The sequence below is a fragment of the Gobius niger genome, assembly GCF_951799975.1.
Source record: "Gobius niger genome assembly, chromosome: 24".
In the NCBI taxonomy this organism is placed as follows: domain Eukaryota; kingdom Metazoa; phylum Chordata; class Actinopteri; order Gobiiformes; family Gobiidae; genus Gobius; species Gobius niger.
The window spans coordinates 10,527,489-10,551,981 of NC_136875.1; the positions used below are offsets into that span (position 1 = coordinate 10,527,489).

A 24,493-nucleotide genomic window follows, 5' to 3' on the forward strand; every position below is an offset into this window, starting at 1 on the left:
AAGAAGACTTAAGCCTGCTCTGCCGTGTGTCCTCTCTCGTCAGCCTAAAACATGCACAGTGGACTAATCCCTCAGCAGGCTACTCCTAACCAGGCCCCATGTTCAGGATCCCAAGAGGGTCCCCTTGTTCTTCACTGAAGCCCCATTGCCCCTGTCAATTGGTCCAGTAACACTGACGGATTGGTCAAATGCTTGGATTAAATGTCTATGCCGGGACGATGAAATATGCTCTATGTTGTAACACCTGTGTCTTTCTGTAAAGAAAACACTCACAAGTTCCATAAGCTAAATAAATGATTTATTGTACAAAAGAAAATGACAGTAAACAAACAAAAGGCAAACATAACAAGAGAACAGTTACTTATGAACCATCAAACTACAAAGTTGGGTGATTTTTAAAGTACACCAAAAATGGAGGAATGGAATGTGAGAAAACACTAGAAGCGGTGAACCTGTCCAAAACAGCATAAATGTCATCATTTGGGTATTTACATAGAGATCTCTTACTCTCATATATTTATATGAAAACATTAAAATTAAAAGTTTTACTTCTTCAATAGCTTTAACCATAGTCGAAGCCATAACTGCAAGCACGGCTAATCGGTATCTCTTCAAGCGCACACATTACCAGAGCTGCTACCATCAGTCACTCTGTAACGACCTGAACCTGAGCATCGGGACCCTGTGCTTTCTACCTCTTCAGGGGAGGGGCTTCTATCAGTTTAATGTTTGAGGATGTTCAAAGCAAAGGTTTTCAGAAGGCTGAAGTGAGGTAGACAGACTTTGAAATGCATTGTATTTATAACAATAAATAGACAAATGACCAGCTGAGCTTTCTTCCAACCAGCATTCCTCCCAATTGAAATATTCTAGCTTCTTTTCCTGCAATCACAAAAAGGTACAGCATACATGTCCCCCTCTACTTTGGTACACCTCCCATTCACACATGGCTGCTATCACTTAAAAAATAAACACACATAAAGGCAAAAACATGTCAATGAAAGTCAACAGGACGCATCTCTCTATAACATGGTACACATTAAAGTTATTTTTGAAGGGCCATTTCTAGTTAAAGCATTCTCACTGATCCACATAATGTCTCTCTCTTCAGCCTCATAGGCCACTGCTCCAGGAGTGTCAGTGTATATGGACAGGCCCCCGCTTCAGACAAAAGCCCAGAAAGCATGATGGTATCAAGAAGTTCTAGAGCAGTGGTTCTCAAAGGGTGGTGCGCAAGCTTTTTCTAATGGTCAAAAATAAAATATTATATTGGGAAACGGACCAAATTAGGTCTTGATTTAGACCTGTGTCGAATTTAGTTCTGTTGTGTTCAGTCCTCAGTCATGTCCTGTCATGTTCAGCCCTGGGTTAGGCCCGAGTGTCAATTTTGTCAACTAGAATATTTTTAGTCAAAGTAATATTTTGCAGACTACAGTTAGATTACAACTAAAATAAGTTAGTTGATGAGTTGATGAGGCTAAAACTGCGACTTCAGTGTCCTGTGGGTGGGAGCAGTACAAGATGGATTCTTGTGTGTTTGTGTGTGGACTCACAAATACCACCAGAATTCAGGTTGCAGAGAAGGTTGTGCTTTGTCCGTGTGGGAGAATATGAAAATCTAAAAAATATTTTAATCAATATAATAATATAAAAAACTTGACTGAATTAATTTTAGATTTAGCTGACTTAAGTTACATTACATTTTAGTTGACCTGAAGTAGATTACAACTAAAAAGAATTCTAGACCAAAAAAAGTTTGGGGTCAAAATTGGGCTAAACCCGGGTTGGGCCCAGTTTAGTCCCGGGTTGGGCCCAATCAGTCCCGGGTTAAGCCCAGTTCAGTCCCCGGTTAGGCCCAATCAGTCCCGGGTTAAGCCCAGTTCAGTCCCCGGTTAGGCCCAGTTCAGTCCCCGGTTAGGCCCAGTTCAGTCCCCGGTTAGGCCCAGTTCAGTCCCCGGTTAGGCCCAGTTCAGTCCTGGGTTAGTCCTGTGTACAGTCTTTTTGCCCTCTGCTCTTCAGCTTAGGCTTGGTCTGGTCCTGTTTGACCAGGGTTTTGGTTTAGGACTGTTTTATTATGGGATGTTAATTGCAGACTGGTCGTTTGAAGAGACATCCAGTCCTTGACTGTTTATCATTGGTTCAGTCATGCTTTTGTTTTGGTTTAGGCTCATTTTATTCCTGTGATTCTTGGAATTGGACCTGGTCTAGTGCTTGTTAAGGCTGTAATGTGTGTGTGGTGTGTTGGAGTTTGTTTTGGTTTAAGATTGAATTCAGTATCATAATTTGGGGTTTGGCCTTAGGTTATTTATAATTTTAAGACATCTTAGTTTATTGAATATGTTTCTTTAAAAAAAAAAAGTCAAAACTAGCTGTGGTGAATTGAGTTTAAGAACCACTGCTCTAGTTTGAATTTATCAACATAAGCTAGTTTCTTATCCTATACTGTACAAGCTCTCTTGTGCTTGGTCAAACACAGACAACAACACTTTTCTCCTCACGCCTTAAACGTCCCATAGTGCAAAATTTATTGTTGGTAAGGTAGAGTGCCCCAAAAGGTTTTGTACCCTTTTTTTAATATATACATATATCATTTATATATAATGTCAGAAGGCTCTTCCTTGATCCAACAGCATAGTGCTTTCGTTTTACAACAAAAGGATATCTTTGCTTCAATATCCAGGAGACAAAAACAGACATTTACTAATCTACCATTCAAGCACTAACAATATTTTTATGATCACGGATAGTTGAGGCGACGATGCACGGAAGTTGAAATGCAAAAACATATGCGGCTTACAATAATTTTTTTTACTATCCAAACAAAGATTTTGTTTCTATCTTTAGCAGAGCTAGAGCAAGTTTTAGATTTTCCTTGCATTTTTGTTTATTCTTGTGCTTATCCAAGAACATGTCTTTTGCCCAGTACTGCATTTCTTATGTTTAAAAGTTTACATTGATATTGACATATAGACATCTTTATAGCAGCAAGTCCAACATGTTAGTGTTAATGTTTTCTTTTGTTAATGCAAACCATGACGGAGGATTCCCACACATCCTGGAGCCAATAAACTGTGCATTGTCAGAATGGCACAATGCTGACTTTGAAATGGATGGCGGATAAGTAGCATAACCTCTGCCTTTTCTTTCCAGAGTTTTACAAGTCTACAAATAAAAGAAGATCAAAGTAAGCGTGAAAGGATTTTGTAGGCGCTAGAGAATGTCACACATGGGTGCGATTCATTAATAGTGGCTCTAGGTTTGGTTTTGAATCTCCGTTAGGGCTCTATAACAGATTGCTAACATCTGTTTCTGAAGTAAATGCAGTTTTTCTTTTTTTGGTAATGTGACTCTATATTGTGTCCCCTTTTGAAAAGATTTTCTTGGCTGTTGTGATAATGCATCAAGTAAAATCTGACAAATAATTAAAATAATTTATTTGTCAGATTGAAATTATGTTCAAAATATTGTTAATGCTCCTCATAACTCTCTCCTTATCTCCATTCACAAACCTGGACATTTCACAAAGGAACAATTTAAAAACATCTTTAAAAAAGAACACAAACTAACACAGAAACATAGTTTAGTCCCATTTATCGTTTGACGAGCCTGCTCCACATCTCTTCTTTCAAAAATGTACTGTTTCCCATCAGTGATTCATATTTCCTTTAGATTTTTACACGTGTTGAATCAATACTGAGCAGTATGAAAAACAGTGACATGTTTTTATGTGACTGAGCAGAAAGTGAGATCTGGTGCGGAGTTGTGGTGCCAGGGTTTTGGTGGCAATGCAATGATGACTGTACGTAGTGTCTGTGAGCCTAAGAGCAGCCACACCGATCCACCACCATCCCCGGGATCTTCCCGTGGATAATCTGTTGCTTGTCATTGAAATAGAGCATGTTAATAGGGGACATCTTGGTGGGCGTACAGCACGGGCCCGCCGACCCCCGGGGGTTGGCGTGCTGCACCAGGTGTGTGTGTGGATATTTCTGCATGAACATATACTCGCACTGGCCCGAGCAGTAGTTGGCTTTGTAGCGTTTAGGTGCGATGATCCAGTCCCAGCCAAAGGCCTCGAAGTCCACGGTCAGAGGGTAACGGCAGCAGCGCGATTCAGTGGAGTGTTCGTCGCAGTCCAGACCCAGGTTTCTCCGAGAGCGTTTGGTCGTCTCCAAAACTTTCACCTCCAGAAACGGCTGCTAGAAACAGGGGGGAGCATGCAGAAAGAGGTGGTTATATGAGAAACCTGGTGACAGCAGAGACATTGTTTGAACCAACACAGGTTAGGTACATTATGTACAATTTGCACTCGCCAAAGCCTTTACAAAACAGCTATGAAAAAAGCCCCATAACTGATGTTAACATGTTCCTTTAGACCAGAGGTGTCCTTTACGAGAGGTTAAAACGTTCCCCAGTCCTTTTTTTAGGTTTGGAACATTACAATAAACATAACAATAAAATGAGGAATCAATAAACTTGCAGTTAAAATTACCATCCCTGGAAATGTGTGCAAACCCTCTGTGGGTACCCCTGCCTTAGACCTTGTTTTGTTCCTAAAACCTTGGTTCATTTGATGTTGTTGTTTGAGCCCTTTTTTCCACCTCATGCTTGAGTGATTTGAGCTCGGTTTGCTCCATAACCCTCAGGGTCATCTGGAGGCCATCGACTTAACCTTTAGGCAAAGCACGTGAATCAAATATTTTAGTCCATGGTGTTTGTTTTAGAAAGCCTTCCCTCCCCACAGTGGGTCCAGCTGGGCTCTGGGATGGTCAGGCGTGACGCACTGAAAGAAGAAAATGCTCCAAGAGGCCAGTGAGGTGATGCAGTGTCCGCTCGGCTCAAGGACTTATGCTCCCACTTCTCTGCAGCTTGTGTTTTGTTTTATTTTTGTACATGAGCATGTTTTTGATCCTCTCCCTTTTCCGCTCTGGAATAATATCCAGCACCGCTGCGAACACAGGAGGCAGCGATTTATTGGCTAAGGCCAGATCTGACCTCTGGTGCGTGTTGTGGAGATCTGACCCTCACAGCCACTTAGTAAATATTTGGTGTTTCCCAACTGGATGAGTGGCCTACATAAATCAGTGAGATGTTGGATTAATGCTTGATTTCTGTGTGAACTCTACCAAGACCATCCACAAGAGGATAAACAGCAGGGATGTGGTCAGTGGATTGTATAAGTAGCACCTACTGCACTAAAATCTGGTGATTTCCAGAGAGTTACTGAATGTCTGAACACTATAACAAAGTTATCCAAAGTAAAGGTCCTCTATATCAGGGGTTTGCAAAATGTTCAGGCCGCGACCTCCCAAAATTTCCAAAGCAAGACCCCACTGTTTTCAGTGTTCATAATAATATCAGCAAAACGTTAAAAATCTGTTTTAATAATGTGGATTTCCATTGCTTACTTTGCAAGTTGACCTTTATTCATGAATGCTGCTTTCAATAACAAATGTTATTAAATATAGAGCAAACATCTGTCTTTTTTATGTCTTGAAATCATCTTGAAATCACTCAGTACCTCGCTACACCCTGGAGGGTCTCGACCCCCGCTTTGGAAGCCACTGATCTATATTTTGCATTATTGAAGCTTTTTTGAAGTGAAGCAGTTTAAATAAGGTTGAAAACAGTCACTTCTTGCTGTTGGCAGAACAGGCTTCCATTTGTGTGGAATATTAGTTCTTGGATGAACAAATATGTTATCATACAGCTTCACAGAGATTTGTCCGCTTCTGTCTTCTCCCTGACCCTCCCGCGCCCTTTGTTCACCCCCGGGACAGGTCTGAGTCCTTACCAGCCCCTCCTCTCCGGAGTGCAGCGAGGTAACGGCCAGGTCATTGCCGCTCTCGTCGAAGGCGTTGATGTCGATGCCCCAGTTGGTGTGCGGCTGCTTGAACCAGTTCTGCAGCACGTGTTTGAAGTCGATGCTCTGCCAGTGGCCCACGCGGGAGTTCAGCTCGATCTTGAGCGAGCGGATGCGGATGTGGCGACTGCCCTGTTCTGTCACAGGCTTCAGGCGCAGGATCTGCAGGTAGACGGTGGAGGTTTGCTGCAGCGGCCGCAGGTACACCCACAGCTGCGCCTTCAGCACTTTCGTGAACATGAGTTTGGGGCTGAACTTGAAGAAGCAGCAGCTGGGCTTTCCGTTCACCTGCACCAAAGACTCCGCTGTGAAGGACAAAGAGATCATGTTCACATCATGGTACTTTATCACCTCAATTCTTTCAGCATTAGGCCCACTGTTTATTCAGATTAAAAGCAAAGGGAAATCCCACTTTAATATACAATGTATGCTTCACACATGGTAGCAAATATGTTACAACAAATAAATCAAGAACATAATTTAAATTCTCAATCAGAATAAATTCTACTGATTTTAATAAATAATGAGGCATAGTGGGGAATGTTTTGAACTTTTACAGGTGCTTTTAGAGTTCTCCAGAATATAATAGTAGCTATAGTAGCTATAGTAGCGACCAGTGCCCTGGGGTAGACTGACGGAAGCAAGGAGGAAAAGCTGCACAATCTGACCCCCACCAGGCGGTGATAAAAATTCAGTTGTACTTTTATTTAACAGGGGCTGCTCAAATGATGCCAACAATAAAATTGAGTAGGTGAGTTTACAGACAGACACTTTGTGGATTGACTTTAAGTGCCATAACCTTCTAGACCTCTATCTGTTATCGCCTGCACACATGCACTGCTTATTTGGCTCATTTATTCAGGTTACTTTTGTGATTACATCAAAGTTTGGGAAACACTTAATTTCCATATTAAAATGGGGATCAGTTATGGTGATCAGTGGCCAGATGGTAACCTCAGATTCCCAAGGGTCAATCGCAATAAAAACGGTCTATTCATACATTACTCGCACCAAATGGAAACAACTTTTTATTAGCTGCCCCTATCAGTAAAACATAAATCTATGTGGCTTTGTAAATCCCCAAAATTGGCTGATTTATTCGTGTCATGATCCAGGGATCTTCACTTTATTTGTGCCACATGTCAAACCCTCTACATTTACATAGCCATCCATCTGATATAATGACACTGCATTCATAAATCCATTTCCATGTAAAGCATTCATTTATTAAAGCTAATTTATTCTGCATCAAACCAGAATAATAATGCGGGAGCTGAGTAGAATAGAAAGTCTAATCTGAGAATTTCCTCCGTGCATATCTCACAAACACAGATTTGGACATGTGCTGTGATGTCACGGTCTGTTTGCCTCCCAAAAAGGCAAGAAAACAGCATGGACCTGTCAATCATTGGTAAATCTGGGGTTGCTCAGGCAACCTGCAAATGCTTCCTGGGTCAAAAGGTCATTTGGCACCTCAGCCTAGTTAAGAAATGGGATCAGGGGTCAAAAGCGTCAGGCTCTTTACATCTCTGGAGCTGGGGAGGGGCCGCCCTAACAGCCAGATGAGTTGGAAGGTCAAGGTCGAGCCTATAGCAATGGTAATATGTCTTTCTTCACAACTCCCCCTTTTGGTTTGAGATGATCTCTGAGGCAGTGCTCAATAGACCACAGTTTGTTTTTGTTTTGTGTAGGGAGGATATGGTCCGGCCATTGACCAACTACATCAAACTCCACTGATTAGGGCAAAAGATGAGCTCTGGTAGCAGAGTTTCAGTATGAGCAAGCTTGAGGAACTGAACTGTGAGACAGCATCAAACTACTGTTGCCTGCATGTCTAGAGTTTACAATATCAGAAGGTTTCCTTCATGATTTGCCCATCATTCGTGACCTGTGAATCTTTCTCCACACCTTGACTCAGCATCCTGGCACCAGCTGCAAGCCTGGCACAGCCGGGCTCCTTACTGTAGTGACGTGGAGTGTGTTGGCTCAGTTTAATTTAAGTAACCCACATGGCCCGAGCAAGGTGACATGAAAAGCCGAGGTTATGTAAATAGTCCATGCATAACAAACACAAACATAGTATTTAGATGATTAGTTTAGATTTAAGGGAGAGCAGAATCAAACGAATCATGGTCATCTTGTGCCATCAGCCTGATTGTTTGGAATAAGAGAAGGGACCTTTGACATTGAGAGAGCTGTGCATGTTCTTCTTCTTCTGACTTTTGAACCGAACCAGGGAAAACGTGAAACACATAAAAACAGAAGGCTCTTTTTTAAATCACCCCTTTGTGATATCTTTGTTTACAGCTCTCTTCTCTTGGTCATCCCTTCCCTCTTCATGGGGCTCCCCAGGAAAAGCATGAGACAGGTCAGTTTGTTTTTGTTTGGATTAGGGTGGGGATGGCCCAGCCAATGGCGGATTGTTTATTAAACTCAACTGGCCATAGCGCCTTTTCTTACACTAAACGAGTGTTGTCATTGAATTATGGTCATGCATTGAAGGGTCTGAATGTGACTGTGGTGCAGATGGGTCCCCGGCCGGGGCGTTGAATGAGGGCCAAGCGCGGACAGTTCTGGTCCTTCAGCTTGTATTTCCAGGGACAGTCATTAGTGAGTGTAAACAATATGTCAATGTTCCTTTTGGTGGTCGAAGGGGTCACGGCAATTAACGTGTTTGCTCATCAACACAGAACCCGGGAATGCATGATTCTGCTGCTCAAATTTTAGTTGTCATCACAAATATTTAGGTTGTATTTAACTAGATAGCTTAAGCTTGAACTTCATGAATTTTGAAGAAAAAGTGTTGTGTCAGAAAATATATAACTCAAGAGCAAGAAAGACTTTGTGTTCAAGCAAAACATAATAAACCACCACGTTTTCTTTCCGCTTTTGCCCTCATGGGCATCAGTGACCTCTTAGCACACAGTTGTGGCAATACTCATTTGGCATTAACTTAGTGCATGATGCATTTAATAGAATAAAAACAATAATACTCACATAGTAGGTATCTAATACTGCTATATTCGGTAATGGACACAGTGCTGCAGTAGTAACTGGGCGTTTTTTCTAAGTTTTGAGGGGCATTGAGGGGCTGAAATTGTTAAAATGCTCCTGTGGAGGCCTTTCTCAAGTGACCACAAAGGGAGTAACCTGAGAAGCCAGGAGCACAATCCATTTAGGAGCCCGTTATTAAACACACATGTAGCACACATGAACCGCTCATGCTACACAATGAGAGCATTGATAGGCACCAAATCAACCTGTGTCTTTATAGATCCTGTAAGTGCACAGTAATGTTAATGCCTGCAGAGCTCATGTTTTGGCCGAGCGTCCGCCTGCTGCCAAAGCAGCTGCACTTGTAAAGAAAAAGGACATTTAATCCTCCTCCCTGATCCACTGTGCCCCGCTGTCAAAACAAATTACTGCTAAGAGCCCTATAATTTTACTACTTTAGCTGTCTTATGATTTAATTTCCTGAACAATTTGCCCACTTAAGCCTTACTGTTAAAAAATATGATGTAACATTTCACTTTACAAGGGTGGTTCAATTTGAGCTCTCTAGAGCGCGACTGCCTGGTGCTGACATAAGAGCTGCTGTGTTTCAGTAACAGTAACACTCTATAGCCTTTTCTTATGAATAAAATAACCTTATTTTTTTGTAAACTAACAAACTAAACATATTATGTGCAATAATGACATATCTTGTGCAAACGCTATATTTTGCACAAAGTCATCTATCACAATAATCTGATGAAATGATGAAGTTTAAGCTTCAGCACCACCTACTGGCGCACAGGCCTAAACTGTACAATAACATTATTAGTGCTTAACTAAAAAAGCAGTCAACAGAAGTGTGTGAGGTTTTTCCAAAGGAAGCAGGAGGCTGTTTGCTTTTGCTCCTGGTGCTTCCTCCAGCTCTCATTATTACTGCTGCAGCTTATTTCCCTGTGGTATAATTGCAGCATATGTAGCTGGTGAGATTTACAGCCAGCGTGCAGGAGGGGGGGGGCGTGCAGGTGAGCGAATCAAACATCTGGCTGGCTCCCTGGGTACCTGCGTCCTATAGGTGAATGTGAGAGGGAGACTATAGAAAGAGGCCATACCTACTGTGTGCTATCTGCGCACTTTTAAATGGCTGCGGGCAGCGGTTGAAAGAGTAGAGCGGCTAATGACCATGTACAGCAATACGCTACGGGAGATTGTTAAAAAACAGATGGAAGAGGCTAATACACGGTTATTCATAAAAGCAGTGCTAAGTTAAATGAAAACAGACACGTGTTTGTGCTGGCTAAATTTTGAACAGCTTTGACCAATTTTCCTCCGATCTGCAGCCCACATCTACATCAGGGAGTTCGAGGGGGGGGCTGCACGAATATGTCCCAATTTATCACAATAGTTTTCAGCTTTAAACCTGACCTTCACACTTCCATCCCGGAGACAAAAGAGCCGAGTGCGCGCTCTTGTCACGCAGCTGCGAGTGCCTTGTACACATGTGTGACAACATATGCCAATCAGGTGGAAGCACACAGCTCGGCCAAGGCGGGGACTGGAAAGCTTTTCTATTGTTAATGTCCAAATGGATAATGCATAATGATATCAAGCTAAAGAGGACTTTCATTTGCATACATATCAATATTTTCTTTTCCTAATGGGAAATGCAAATGTGCAGTTTTCTGGGGAGTGTGTGTTCGAGAGGCTTGGTGCTGAATGAATGTGACTCTAGGGTATCCCCGCGCACCTCGGCATATTAATCATTGTGACACGTTCACGACCCTTCTAATAAGACAGGGGCCACAGTGCACCCCCCCAAACATCCCATCCCAGCCCAGCCTGCTCCCTCTTTGTCTCTGGGTCAGTCCCAGGGGATACAGGGTGGTGGGGGAGGCCAGGGCTGAGCTGCGACCGAGGGGGGCTGTGAAGTTAGAGCCCCCCTTTCAGGAGCCCTCCCCTGGGACAACGGAGGCACAAGACTCCTATTAGGGCCGAGCCCCCATAAAAAGACCGGCCAGTTCCAGCTCAGCGAACACACTCACATACAACGCACAAGGAAAGATGCGACCACGACCGAACACTTCTACAACGCTCGGTAAACTCGGCTCTACATGTGGCTGTGCGCGCAGAGGAGCCGTGGGACTCCAGCGGGACAGGCCTGAAAAGAGAGCGTGCAGTGAAGTGCAATAAGGTGGACAGCTGGACAGCAGGAAGAGCCCAGCACTGCCAGGGCCAGTGTTTGTGTGCATCCAAACAGAAGCATGGAACATGAATGTAAAGGGACAGATTGGACCTTGTTTCCAAAGACAAACTTTGGCAAACATCTTTAAAACAAATTACGGTGAGAAAGATGTCTTTGGCTGTTGCCTCCCGCTCCCGTCCCATTGCAGCGTGTCAGTGTGTTGTGACTGATTCTTGTCCATGTTGCACACACAGGCTTTGTGAAAAATGAGTGTAACTGTGATCCCACACTGGAGTCATTTATAATCCGCGGATCACACAGCTGTGCGGTCTCATTGACTTTAAGTCACTCATCATTACGGCCCAATCCACAGCGCTCTGACAGGCGCCACCTGCACCTCCGCACAGCCACGCTTGCATACACACAGCATTACTCTGTGAGTATGGCATTAGCACAGTAAGTGTTCAAGGCTTTGTGAAAAAAAACACACAAAAAAACACTCTTTTTGGAGCTCAAGGCTTGACTAGTTCTACATGAAAATATCTGCACAACCAGCGGTGTATGTTTCTTTCTATAAGACACTTCAACTCAGGGGAGGAATACAGTCTTACAAATGGGTTTGGCCTCAAGTCTTTAACCCATGTCAGGTCTTCACTGAATTGTGGACCGTGCTTGTCCTGTCAGCTTAAAAATAGAGTTATTTGGCAAAACAGTGGAGTGTTTTTTCTGAGGTGATCCCTGTAGTGTATAGTACAGTGAGTCATCTATCAGCATCCTCTTTTTTCTATAGGAACTGTTCCTGTTTTGAGAACACACAGCGAAATGCTAAAAGCATCCTTTAGGCCACCCAGATCTGTCTGCAATAGTTACCTGCAAAGATGAAGATGTGGATAAAGATAGACCCTCCTGGAGGCCTTCCTCTCTGTACTGTTGTTCAGGCATTTTTCTGCCTCATAAAACTTCAATAGTTCTTTAGGATCTGTAAATCACAGTCTTCTCTCGTCCCTGAAGTAAATGCCCATAATGAACCTCTTGATGATGGACTGAAGCTTAGGTGATAAAAATGACAAAATGACTGCTCTACTTTGCCAGAGAAAAGAGGCTAATTAAATTTTCATGTTATAATCGTGAGCTAATCCATGGTTAATTGTAGCGCCGTCCCTTGTGGGATCCTATATTACGCCAGTGCAGCATTTCCTTTGCTTAAACGGCTTTAATGGACTTCTCCATAAACAGTAATGATCTCCAACGTCATCCTCTCTGGCTTCGCTCCGTCCCCACACAGACCTTAATTACTGCTGTGAAGTAATTATTGTCTTTATTAGTGAAACTCAACATCTGTTTTCAGTCATTGTAATTGTGCCTATAAAAGGCTTCATGATTTCTGTCCCTTTAGGATGGGCCTGGGCGGCTGCTCCTCCCGGTCTCTCCCACCTTCACCCCCCCTTCTGCATGTCCTGGGCCACAGCCGGATGAAGCACACTTCAGGTTATGTCCAAAGGTGGGGGCGTTTCTGCATTCACACTCTCGAACCTCATGTCCGAGGCAGGGCTCTGAAGTATTGCAATTAGCCAGAATCAACGTACAATTATCATCATAAAGCTAATCGAGAACTAAAATCCCGCAATAAAAGGGAAAACAACTCCTGACCAATGCAATGATCTCCATTGTGACTAAAGTGAGTTATTATTTTTCCTATATTTAAACAAAACCAAATATTATGTTTGAATGGTAAAAAAAAATAATCTCAAAATAGTTTTCATAATAACAGGAAAGTTAACATATGCTGCATAGACGTTATGCGTGTGATGTCACAACATAGCAACAGCATCGCAGTTAACATTGTATTACGGCAACAACAGCAAATTGAGAGGGCAGCTCGATCCGAGGCACTTCCGCATGAATGTACTAAGTTGAAAAATAATCTCTTGTTCACAACAGCCTCTGAGTCCGTTATCGGAGGCACAGTTATCAGTTTAATTCAGCATTAAAAATGTTTTCTGTTTTAAATTGGTTCGAACATGCTATCGGTTAGCCTAGCTAGATGCTGTAGCTCCGCCTCCCACTTGGGCCACAAGTTATGAGAAACATTTAAATTGGATGAACTCAGCTGTATTCAGTACCCATCCGCAATAAACTGATGTAAGACAAACTGATTGTTAAAAATTTGCACCGCAGAGGCACATTTGTGGTTTTTGCCGACGATCATGCAGCCGCTGGTGAAAGGTGCTTTTGAAGGTTCTGTTTCTGATTAGACTTTAAAATGTGCCATATATTGACAAGGTCCACAAAACTAATAATAATTAATAGCATACTACTATACTATTTACATTATAATGAAAAGAATCACATGATTTCATTTGTGCTGCAGAAGACATTGAACTCTGCGCATGGTTCACGTGGATAAGCCCGGTAAATGCAGAGACATTAGCCCTAAACCTGGTCAAAAAACATACTGACAAACACATTCTGCTACAGATTTCTAGTTGTTCAATCTTTACAATGTTATGGTTAATCAAGAACTCAACTATAGTTCATTAAACTATGATCATATTCATCCAACATTGCTCACAGAAACTGCCATCTCGAAAACATCCTCTGCGCTGAAAGCCTTTTACAATTGTAGCCTGTATAGCAACACAAGTATTTTAGGATTTTAAGTCAATCTATGCCATGATGATGATCTGTTGTAGGTAAACATTTTGAGCTAACGTTTATAATGAACTAATATTGCTACTGAAGGCTATATGTAATGTATTGCAATATTGTGTGCACCTGCCCGGGGAGTGCCGGTGGGAATTGGAAATAATCAAATCAGTACAAAGCATCTTATCTTTTGTCAGGTGTATTAACTTAAACTATGACTAGTACTTGACAATTCCCAATGGGGTTAAAATGTACTCCTGACTTGAGAAAACATAAAGAAGTTACAATTACTCAAGGAAGGACTTGCGCTTACAGTCCCTAAAGAGTGAGAGCATATAGTACAGGATCGTCTTTTCCATCATTGCATTGTTGGCTTTTGAGTGAAAGTCCCTCAGATGCTCCAAGGGAAGGAGGAGCAGAGGGACTGCGAGGGGAGCGTGGGAATCAGCGGCGGAGGGAGGAAGGAGTGAGATTCCTGAGCTCCCGGGGAAATCTGCTCCTTGTATTAATAGACTCTAGGTCTCTTTGAAATTTTATTAGCCATAAAGTTGACAGTATGTCGTGCAAGTGGCAAGGCATTCTCAGGCTGCGACGGTGTCCAAACAAATCACCGACCGTGTTTATTTTTCCCTTTGAAAAGTCCGCAGCCCCTTGCACACCGGCCGGACAGGTGCCGCCTTCAAACTAGCCAATCCCTCAACAATTCGCAAGCTAAGATGACTACGTGAAGAGCTCTGTTGCGTGTCATTTAAAGATACCGCTGCTGTCCCTGTACAGTTTATACTTTGGGCAACGTAGTAACGGGTAACCTAGGGGTCAAGTCCCAATAAAGCCTCCTCCACATTACGAGGGTTAATTGATATAGCGCGCTTTGTGGGCAGTGGTCAGTGTGTTGAAGACAGCCGGACCTGTGTTGTCCTTTTAGCGCTCTCCTCTTGATTTTTATGGTTCCTGCACCTTCAGGAAATGACCCTTTATAGTGTCAACACAGTAAAAGTCTTGTTTTGGTGGGAGGAGTTGCTTGTGTGTTACTACCGGTGCAGCTAAAGAAAAGCCGATGAGCTTAATAGTCCTTTTTCCAAACTACCACGTAGCTGTGAACTCCGTGACCCTTTTTGTCAACAGCGCAGCACTTCTCGGAGCTCTCGGCGTTTGCAGGTGAGTAAGCATCAAGGGAACTAACTCCCCGCGGCAGTAACGGGGTGTCTCCGTATACGTGCACGTGCTGTGTGTGGATACAGGTGCGCGGAGGATGCTCAGGGATGCGTTATGGCCAGCAATGTGTTTCTTCACAAATCACAGCCCCCCCCACGTCTCAGCAACTGCATTTCGTAACTCCAACAGAATCAGGACTTTACTTTTGACTGGCACGAAGGCCGCAGGGGATTGAAATCCTTATGGCTGGATTATGTCATTTTATGAAGAACATGATTTTTCTGATTTGGTTTACATTTTCTTGTATAGGAAATCTTATTGGGTCATCTGTGCCTTAAAGTCTATACGATTCCAAAAACAAACCACTGGATTGATTTCAAGAATCAAGCCAGAGCAAACGCTTGCAGTGATTCTTCCTCTACTTTCACTGCTTTAGCGCTTAGAGAAATGAGCCAAATGTTTTCCGTACTATATCACTGGGATCTGTGCATGTGTTAATGAATTTGACTTGTATACTCCATATATCATGCACCCTGAAACAATTACAACAATCACTGTGACTACCTGTGAGCAGCTTTTCTACAATTCTGAACTAACACTTCTTCTGTCTATGTACAGTACAGCGGCTCACTAATGGCAGAGGAATCTTTATTAGAGAGAGGTCTGCTCAGATCACAGACAGGTAAGACCGGCACTGCTTTACTAGTTTACATGTCCCCATCAGAGTGCACTTACAAGTGAACTTTACTCCTGCTTTAATTCATAATGTAAAAATGTTGTTGCATTTCAATAAGTTTGCATCTCGAACAGTAATATCGGTCCAAGCCAGATTTGTTCCGAGCACAACGGAAACAGCCTTTGCTGCATCGCAGTCTTGTCCCATTTGTGTAATACAGTGAACTCCTAGGTAACAGGTTCACTCACATAACCACCTGCTATACAATGAACTCAGTAACCATTGTGATGCAGCACCTTGCCACGTACAGTACGAGGCTGGATGTGTCAGTACATTAAGTGCCGCACTATGATATAAATAGCTGTACTTTTTCCATGAAATTTCATCGTAATTAGAGACCAGGAAGCAAGCATGGACCCTGTCAACCCCCACTGCGGCACCCACGTACCTTGAGTGAATACTAAGAAGCCACTCTGGCTGTGGTCCAGTTCAGTATGTACCGCGTGAACTACGGCCTTCAAAGGCGCAGGGAGGGTGACCGGGTTCGAGGTGCACGCGGGAATACTGTTTGAAGTGCTGCTTCTATCAGAGACACAAACGGCACTTTTAATCCTGTGGGATCGCGAAGACGCCACAGGCAAAAGAGAGATGTACTCGCTCTGTGCACGAGGAGGAAGTGAGGGGGCTGAACACAGAAGTGCTGCAGCTGATGGAGCGGCGAGGGGAACCAGCTGCAACATGACACAGGCACTGTGCACTTTATTACTCTCCTCAATATGGAGAGAACAGTTTGAAGATGTCAGGGTAACAATGAGATATGTCACAACTGGTACACCCTTACTAATGACAACTAATAATACATCATTAACCATTGCGCTTTTTAGAAGAAACCCAAGATAAAGGACCTAGCAGGACAATACACAAACTCAAAAGTCATCCTACTCAACTGTTGCTTTCTGTTTATATGAACCAGGGAGTTTGTCCCATGATCAACAAACCTATACATGACCTCTTCTCAGGCTTGTCATGTTAATGTGACCACTGTCAAGCTGAACAAAGCATTTATGGAGAACTGGAACTGAACTGTTCAACTTCGAGAACCACACATTATTTCAGTTGGTATTTGCTATAGTCAAGCATGTTTGAACAAAAAATATGGTCTTAGATTTCAGCCACATTTCACTGGTGAGTATTGCAAGCAGTGAAAGTCCGGCAAACTCGCTTTTCTAATCAAGTGAATATCAAAGCAATAACTGGACCTGATCTCAGAGAGCACGAGGGTCTGGATACATTATGAATATCCATCAGGACATATGCATATGCAACGTTCCATTTTTATCATGTACGGTGAATTGAGTATGAACTGCAAGATGACAACACGAATAATTATTTGTAACTAAACATGTCTTGAAGTTTTTTGGTTTTGAGTCTCTTACATACAAACATGACTAAAACCAGGGGCACAAAAGCTCATCTTTGTCCGCGGATGGAAATAAAGGACAGATTATTTCAGTGCGTTTCATGGTCCGCCTTGTGCAGAATATATTACGTGTGTAAATGTTGTTGAACCCTGCTATTCCCCACGCAAAGGTCACACACTCCCCTCGACCCTAAGTGATTCTGCGTCTTTGTGTACTCGTGGAGGGAAAAAAACGAGCTGCTCCTATAAACTCCACATTTAAAAGGCAAGTGCGGCCGAGGGGGGGGCCGCTGCATGAGCCGAACAATGGCAGCTTTCTGGACACACTTTTTCTCACTGCGATGAACAGCAGGGAAACCGGTAGAGCCTCGTATAAAGGCGCGATAGACCACAGCTGCCGGGGCCCAGCAGCAATTTTATAAAATGTCTCCAAAGGGGGCCGCATGGTTCATCCGCGTGTGTTTATAGGAAATCATTATGAGCAGCAAATAAGGCAAATATGAGATGACAGAATGACGGATCCATAACTTCAACGCACTGGAGGGAATGTCATTGCGTAATTAGCATAAGTACTGTGGCTCTGACATGGTGTAAGGCCCTCTCACACATTCAAAGAGACAATAAAACTATCTGAAATTAGTGACAGCACGAGTCTTAACATGACAACGCACCAAGCACCGTGCGTCACGAAAAGCCACGTCTGATACGTCACTAAGGCTGTCTTTAGTTAAGTGTGATGATTACTCTTGTTGTTCTATGTCATAAAATGTCACGCGTACTTATGCTGCCTATGAACAAACGAACTCACCGACTACAAAGTCGTGAAAACGACAAATTATGAGCCACATTTTATCACCTGGAGCCCCTTAATAGCTTTTCCATGGTAACATGTGGTCCTGTGCTGACCGAGCACTTTCTGGAGTTACAGGACAAGCATTTTAATGGCAAAGGAAGGCTTTGCTCACTTGAAGGCTGGGCGTTATTTGCTCACACACCGCGGAACCTGGTCTGATGCGTGATTTGTCCGTCTACAATTACATCACATCATTGAATTGATGCCAAAATACTTCATGATAACGTTTTCTTCCTCCTCAAGACCGATTAAACATAACAACATGTGCTCAAACTTAGGCCTTTGGCTGACTTGACTGTCCACTTGACCGGACGGTTGCGCGTAAAAAACACACAGTGGAGCCGCATGATTTCTGAGCGAGCGCTGAGTTTTATGCAAATATTCAAAGTCTGAATTCGGCAAACACTGCTTGGCAACATGTAAGCCTTTCCAACATCTGTGATTCCCAATATGAGCTGAATCTACTCGCTGAGCGTGAGTTAGGACTTTACTTCAATACAAAACTGGGCGTCTTGTGTTTGGGCCGATAAAGTGAGTCGCACCTTTTCTGTTGACAGCTCCTGTTCTCTTGTCACTGTTTTGACAATGAGTGCCACTTTGTGAATTCAAGATACATTGGTACACCATTTGAGTTGGGTAAATAAATGTTTTAAATGAATTACAGCTACTTGGCATCACCACAGTAGTGCTTGTTTAATATTTTTGCCCAAATGTGTATTCAGACACAGACTCCATCCTAATTTGTGGATCATTGGCTTTGCCCGCTTGAACAGCCGGCGTGGCCATTGTGCGTAAAGACCCGAATGTACTCACGCTCGGACGCCATGGTGATGACAGACTCCGTGGTGGCGTGGTACTCGTCCTCCTCCATGAACTCATCCTGGGAGGACGCGTCCCCCTGGAAGTCGTGGTGGTCCAGGAGCTGCTGCAGCGGCGGCGCTTTGGGCAGCAGCTGGTTGACCACCTCGCGGCTGATGTTGGGCGCTTGCTTCAGGCGCAGCTTGCTCAGGATCTGGGACTTGATGGTCTCCAGCCTCAGCACTTTGCTCTGCTCCCTCCACACGCACGCCGAGCACTCGTGGGCGCCTGCGTCCTCGTCCAGCAGGGACAGGCCGGCGTCCGTGGGCGCCTCGCTGGACGGAGGCGGCAGCAGATTGGGCTCGTCGCTCCCGGACAGCCCCAAAGACACGAGCACCATTACGCACAATAAAAAGTTGTACCTCGGCATGTCGACGCGTGCAGCTGAGTCAATGCAACTTGTCACCTTTTGTTACTGTGTCTTTTGATGCGCTGTTGGTCGTTAAATATCCCTTGTCTTGGACGTGTGCCTTATCCTACAAGAGGCAGCAGGCAAGTGACATGCATTTATTCCGGCACGGTATCTCGTCCCTGCGCGCTTTTGCTGTGAATTATCCCCCAAAAAAAGTACGTCCCACTTTGTTTGATGCGTTCGGTAATCTCTCTCTCATGGACATGTGGTTGGTTTTTTTTTTTTTTCTGTACAATGTAGTCCACGGGAGGTGTTGTGGATGTTGGAGAAGTGTCACTGAAAAATGTGCAAGTGCGTTCAAATCGGGGGCTCTTTATATATCTCAGCTGCCCCGTGTCGTAATCCGTCTCCATTGGCTAAGATTGCAACAAAAGGCTTTTAGGTCGGTCACCAAGTCAAGGGACGTGAGCGAAGGGAGGGAGCGCGCGCTGTTTTGGAGCTGGAAAAGGTTTTTTTGGGGGTTTTTTTTTACAGTGCCAAAAAAAAAAAAAAAAAAGAGTCTGAGATACAGCCCAATTAGGCCTTTACGATAATTACGTGCTAGTTTTTGCAGATGAATGGGGTTAATTCCGTGTTAATCGCAACGTTTTTATGATGCGTAATTGCTTGGTGATCGCTGCAGCTGATTAGGGTATTTGCTCATAAAGTAAACCTACAATTTGACTCCATTCTGGGACTTCAAGTTTTTGTTTTTGGTCCAAAAAGTTGATCCTTTATGTTCACGATTATCAGGGACTGAACTTTTTTTTTGGGCAAGTTCTCCAAAACATGATAGAACTGTTTTCCAGACTACTCAGTTACTCAGCTATGGTTTGCTGTGATTTTAACAGTTGGCTGCTTTACTGTAATACATACAACAGCCATTAGATTTCTGTAATTCACTAAGAATTATGGGAAATAAGTAACTGTGAAAATGATAGTATTAAGTTAGTTAGCGTACTGCACATTTTTCATTAGCCTGCTGTATAGATGGGAAACGGGTACATTAGGCTACTGTAGTTTATATATTACAATACTCTGGTACATCAGTCTATACAGCAGGGGCGGACTGGGACTGAAAAACAGCCCTGGACCAAATTAGCGTAATTGTGACACTTCCACAAATACATATTTTAACCTCTTAGCCCCCGCCTAAACCAAATGCATTCTGTCCTCTTTTGGCTGTGTAACACCTCATTTGAAAGCTAAGACCCACAAAACTGACCTTTTTCCTCGCGCTGTTGTTGTGTTGTGTCATCTTTTGTAGTTTTTTTGTATTGTTTTTTTCTCTTTTTCTTTTTGTTGCATTTTTGTTGAATTTTTGTTGATTTTTTGTCACATTTTTGTTGATTTTTTCTCACATTTTTCTCACATTTTTGTTGAATTTTTGTTGAATTTTTATTGAATTTTTCTCACATTTTTGTCACATTTTTCTTGAATTTTTGTCACTCTTTGGCATTTTTGTTGAATTTTTATTGAATTTTTATTGAATTTTTGTTGAATTTTTCTCACATTTTTGTTGAATTTTTGTTGAATTTTTATTGAATTTTTGTTGAATTTTTCTCACATTTTTCTCACATTTTTCTTGAATTTTTCTCACATTTTTCTCACTCTTTGGTTGAGTTTTTGTCACATTTTTGTCACATCTTTGTTGAATTTTTAATAATTTTTTCTATCATTTTTTGTTGTGTTTTTTTGTCCATGTTTTTTCTCATGTTTTCATCCTCTTTTTCTCGCTATTTTGATGCTTTTCTTTTTAGCTTTTAGATTTGGGTAAAGCTCGGTTGAGGCCGGGACTGGTGGCCCTGGAGCCAGTGGCCCTTCTGTGCTCTTCCAGAATGGACATATGGCCAGTCCGCCCCTGCTATACAATAAGTTACTGTCAATTTTGCTGTACTGAAAGTAGCTGGCAAAAACTGACCTATCACAAAATAGACATACATTTCTGCTCCTGGAACAGAGCAGAAGCAGCATTTCTTCATCCTTTTAGCACTATTTTACATCATGTTTTAGTAATTCAGTATTTATTTCTTTGAAAAAAAATCCTGTTCCAAAAAGTTGAGCAGTTCAAGCGACGTAATAACAGAGTCCTACTCACATCCTTGTTTTTATTTATCACGGATCGCCATCGGAAAACAACAGCAACATAATTCTCTAAGCTGCTTTTTAGATGTTATTTTTGACTTAAATACTACCCCCACTGGCAAACTGAGACCACTACTGTAAGCCCGTATTACAGTAGTCATTTGGACTGTGGGGAGTTTGCGTAAAAAAAAAAGGAAAGCTGATACAAACTGGATATAGCAGTCAATAATCAAGTAAAAAAAGTAGAAGAAAGAGTTAAAGTTAGTATGTTAACCGTGAGAAGTGAGGTTTTGCTGAGGGAGTTTTGGTTTATGTGTAGGACTTTACTTTTACGCGTGAATTTCAAGCTACATAAACCTTGATGATAACATTCCTATAGCCAGACCTGTGTGTTTTGCTTTGTCCCATGATAGGTTTCGGTGGGACTCTGCCGCCTTCCTCAGATGTGTCACGTGACTTGGGACAGTAGCACCATAGCGCCATCTGCAGTCCGACTTCTTCTTCAGAACTGTATCCCCGGTGTGAGGAAGTTGGCACGCCCTTGCGCTCCGGTTTACAGCCTGGGGATCTCGATGGCTTCTCTAATCCAGTGACGGTAGAGCTGCCTTTCTGTGCCTGTGATTGTCCCGATTCAAGAAGTGAAATTCAAACTCTATAGCTGTTCGTGTTCTGCTTGTTGTCTAGTGGCTCGTGCATGTTTTAAGCAGTTCCTTTTCACATTCAGTTTGGTGTTTTTCAAATATACTGTTCTGAAGAAAAGGTCTGACTGCAGAAGGAGCCGTTGTCCTGCAAGTAGATGGACGGCGTCAACGGTGTAAATAACTTGACCAGGCACATCATACAGTAGCAACATCACGTGACACTTCAGAGTGTGGCTGAAATATGTAAAGGTACGAAACAAAACCTACAAGTCAGGCTCTAAGAATGTTATTACCATTACTGTTATACGACCTAATAGACCTGATCTAACTACACGACACTTGATTTCTGATTTATACTCAAATATGTAAAACCAGCCTGAGACTGAGGTCCAGAAACAATGTGTCCACAAGATCCTCGAGCCTCGTTTCTGATCAGGGAGTAGTCTTCAGTTCAGAAAAGGCACTTTTTATATTCATTTGGTATGTGTGGTAATTTAGTTTAGTAGTAAATTAGTTTATAAATGTTTTGCCTACACTAATAGCTTATCTATTTGAGTCTATTGCCATACATTTACATACAATAAATGTGGTAGTTTTGATGAGAGGTAAGATAGATTAAATACTGAAAAAGTAATCTGGTCTGTTGTTGAATGCAGTGTCTTTTTTTCAAGGAGAATAGATGGTAAAGTGTACTCTAAGGATTAATAGATAAAGAATGCATGACATAGTGCATGTTTCTGTTGTTCCTGTTTAGGTGTTCATATTCCTGATGGACTGGAAATCACTTGTTCTGTATCACCAGAGATGGGTCTTCCATGACAAAGTGGACCAAACATGGTAAGTTATATTTTAAGCAGTTATCTTTGACATTTTGCTTCGATTAGAATTGTCTTGATCAGTGGCTCTGAAACATTTCACACCGAGTACCACCTTATCAAATATTCAACCTTCCAACCACCAGGTCCAGATCAAGAGATGACCATGAGTACCACTGGAAGATGCTCAACTTCCACCAGTGGTACACATACCAGAGTTTGAGAACCAACTGTCTAGATTGTTTCAAAACATTATTGGAAGCTGCCAATGTATAAAGACAATACACGAATACAGCAAAAATATACAATACTGTAGTCACACTGTATATTACATAACAGTATCACTACTGGAATAATTTACAGACTCTTGCTGGCAACTAGTGTCCAGAAACATACATTACTGTGTTAAAGGAATAGGTCACCGTTTTTACATGCTGAGATATGTTCTTACCTTAGCTTTGACGAGTTCTTCAGGACCTGTCTGATCTTCACCCGTGCCTTCAGTCACGTAAACACAGCTCAGACGGCGTTAGCATTTAGCCTCTCCCTCTCTCCTCTATAGCTCCAAAACAGGTCAAGATAGAAGCTACCAAGCTCTTCCACGTTTTCCCTATTTAAATATGGTTACGTGAAGTGTTCCACTACAAAGTATAATTACACAAAATTAAACAATGTGGATTTTCTAAGCGGATAAAAGGGGGAACTATAATGTAAGGCGTAATAATACCAGGAGTAGTTTGGCATCCGCACAGTAAAGTGAAGATTACTGCGCGGATTTCGAACTACTCCTGGTATTATTACGCCTTACAATTTTCTCCTTTAAGACTTCACAGTATTGTTCAGTAAGACTAATGACATTTGAGTAACTTACTGGAAACAACTTCAAATCAAATGAAATTGTTTTTGTACTGCCCAATATTACAACAGGAGTGGCCTCAGGGCTGTACCAGTATTACTGATTTACACCAAGAGCAGAAACCAGTACTGACTCAGACAGTGTAACAGAAAAAAAAGTAATGTCCAAACGAATGTAATCCCCAAATGAGCAGTAGAACACCCTAAGATATATGTTAGAGCTTTACTTGAGTAACCTTTAGAAGTAACTGTACTTTGAAGTTACTGACAGATCAGACTCCTCCTACAGAGGATGTTCCTAAAAAGGGCAGAGAGGCGGTAACTTCACTATAAACCAACGCTCCTCAACAGACTTGTCCACCAAAGCACGGCCTTTTTAATAAACTCAAACTTTGACAGTCTAAGGTTACAGAGCAAGAAAAAAATCCACCCCCTTAGAGTTGTCACCAGAGGAAACTATCTTTAGAAATAATAATATTATATACAAGCGTGACACATGGAGTAAAACATGCTTTAACCTAATTTTTTATTTGATATTCTATTGGATATATAAACCAAATTTTCAATCAGCCGTGTTCAAGTAGTAGTAGTAGTAGTCAGTAAGTAACAGCCTATTTTCAATAAATGTTGAGTAATTGTTTGGGTCTCTAGTTTTTACTTCTACTTGAGTACACTTACTTTGATAAAGCATTAGCCTTAGTTGAGTAAATAGTTTGGCTACAGATGAGCGCAAAGTAAATGGTTGAGAAGTGATCATCATGACTCACTGGTGTCACCTGCTGGAGGAACTCTGGGATGCAGCCGATGAGTTTCAATGGGGCTTAGATAAGTTCATGAAATGTGTCTTTTGTTTGATTATTTGCAAGTTATTTTACTGGTATTCATTTCAGAAGACTTGCTGTAAACAAATGCGGAGGAAAGGAGTTGGATTGCATTTTGTATCACAGACAAATGCATTAAAGACTATTATACACAGTAACCAGCGCTGCATTGAACGAAACACGATATTACAGTAGTTTGTCATACAACTTTCTTTTTTTCTTTTTTTTCTTTTTTACTTTT

General features: G+C 42.3%; 3 protein-coding genes across 4 annotated transcripts in view; 1 reads left to right on the forward strand and 2 right to left on the reverse strand.

The window, feature by feature from the left end:
* rabif (RAB interacting factor) overlaps positions 1-24,493 on the reverse strand; it is a 118,496-nt gene that overhangs the window by 71,320 nt on the left and 22,683 nt on the right. The window lies entirely within an intron of this gene.
* LOC306982535 (growth/differentiation factor 11-like) lies at positions 1,920-19,346 on the reverse strand. Of its 2 annotated transcripts, none has more exons than XM_079582497.1 (3): positions 18,600-19,346; positions 5,795-6,168; positions 1,920-4,196 (listed from the first exon to the last, which is right to left on the reverse strand). In XM_079582497.1, exons 1-3 carry the CDS (start codon positions 19,012-19,014, stop codon positions 3,819-3,821), a joined length of 1,167 nt encoding a protein of 388 aa, XP_079438623.1. In that variant the 5' UTR covers positions 19,015-19,346; the 3' UTR covers positions 1,920-3,818. The 2 variants fall into 2 exon arrangements, with proteins under 2 accessions (XP_079438623.1, XP_079438622.1); XM_079582496.1 differs by having other exon boundaries at positions 1,920-4,199.
* Positions 22,526-24,493, forward strand: part of olfml3b (olfactomedin-like 3b) — a 45,619-nt gene continuing 43,651 nt past the window's right edge. The window contains exon 1 of the mRNA XM_079582329.1: positions 22,526-22,598. Within this exon, the coding sequence (XP_079438455.1) occupies positions 22,596-22,598 (3 nt within the window). The 5' untranslated portion in view covers positions 22,526-22,595. The remainder of the gene's footprint in view (positions 22,599-24,493) is intronic.

What these genes read in the sequence shown, in the direction of transcription:
- LOC306982535 (XM_079582496.1), bottom strand. Translation starts at nt 19,014, where the DNA reads ATGCCGAGGTACAACTTTTTATTGTGCGTAATGGTGCTCGTGTCTTTG. An exon ending in CATCACCATGGCGTCCGAGC is followed by an intron (nt 6,169 to 18,599) that starts GTGAGTACATTC and finishes TGTCCTTCACAG; the next exon opens with CGGAGTCTTTGGTGCAGGTG. An exon ending in ACTCCGGAGAGGAGGGGCTG is followed by an intron (nt 4,200 to 5,794) that starts GTAAGGACTCAG and finishes CCCTGTTTCTAG; the next exon opens with CAGCCGTTTCTGGAGGTGAA.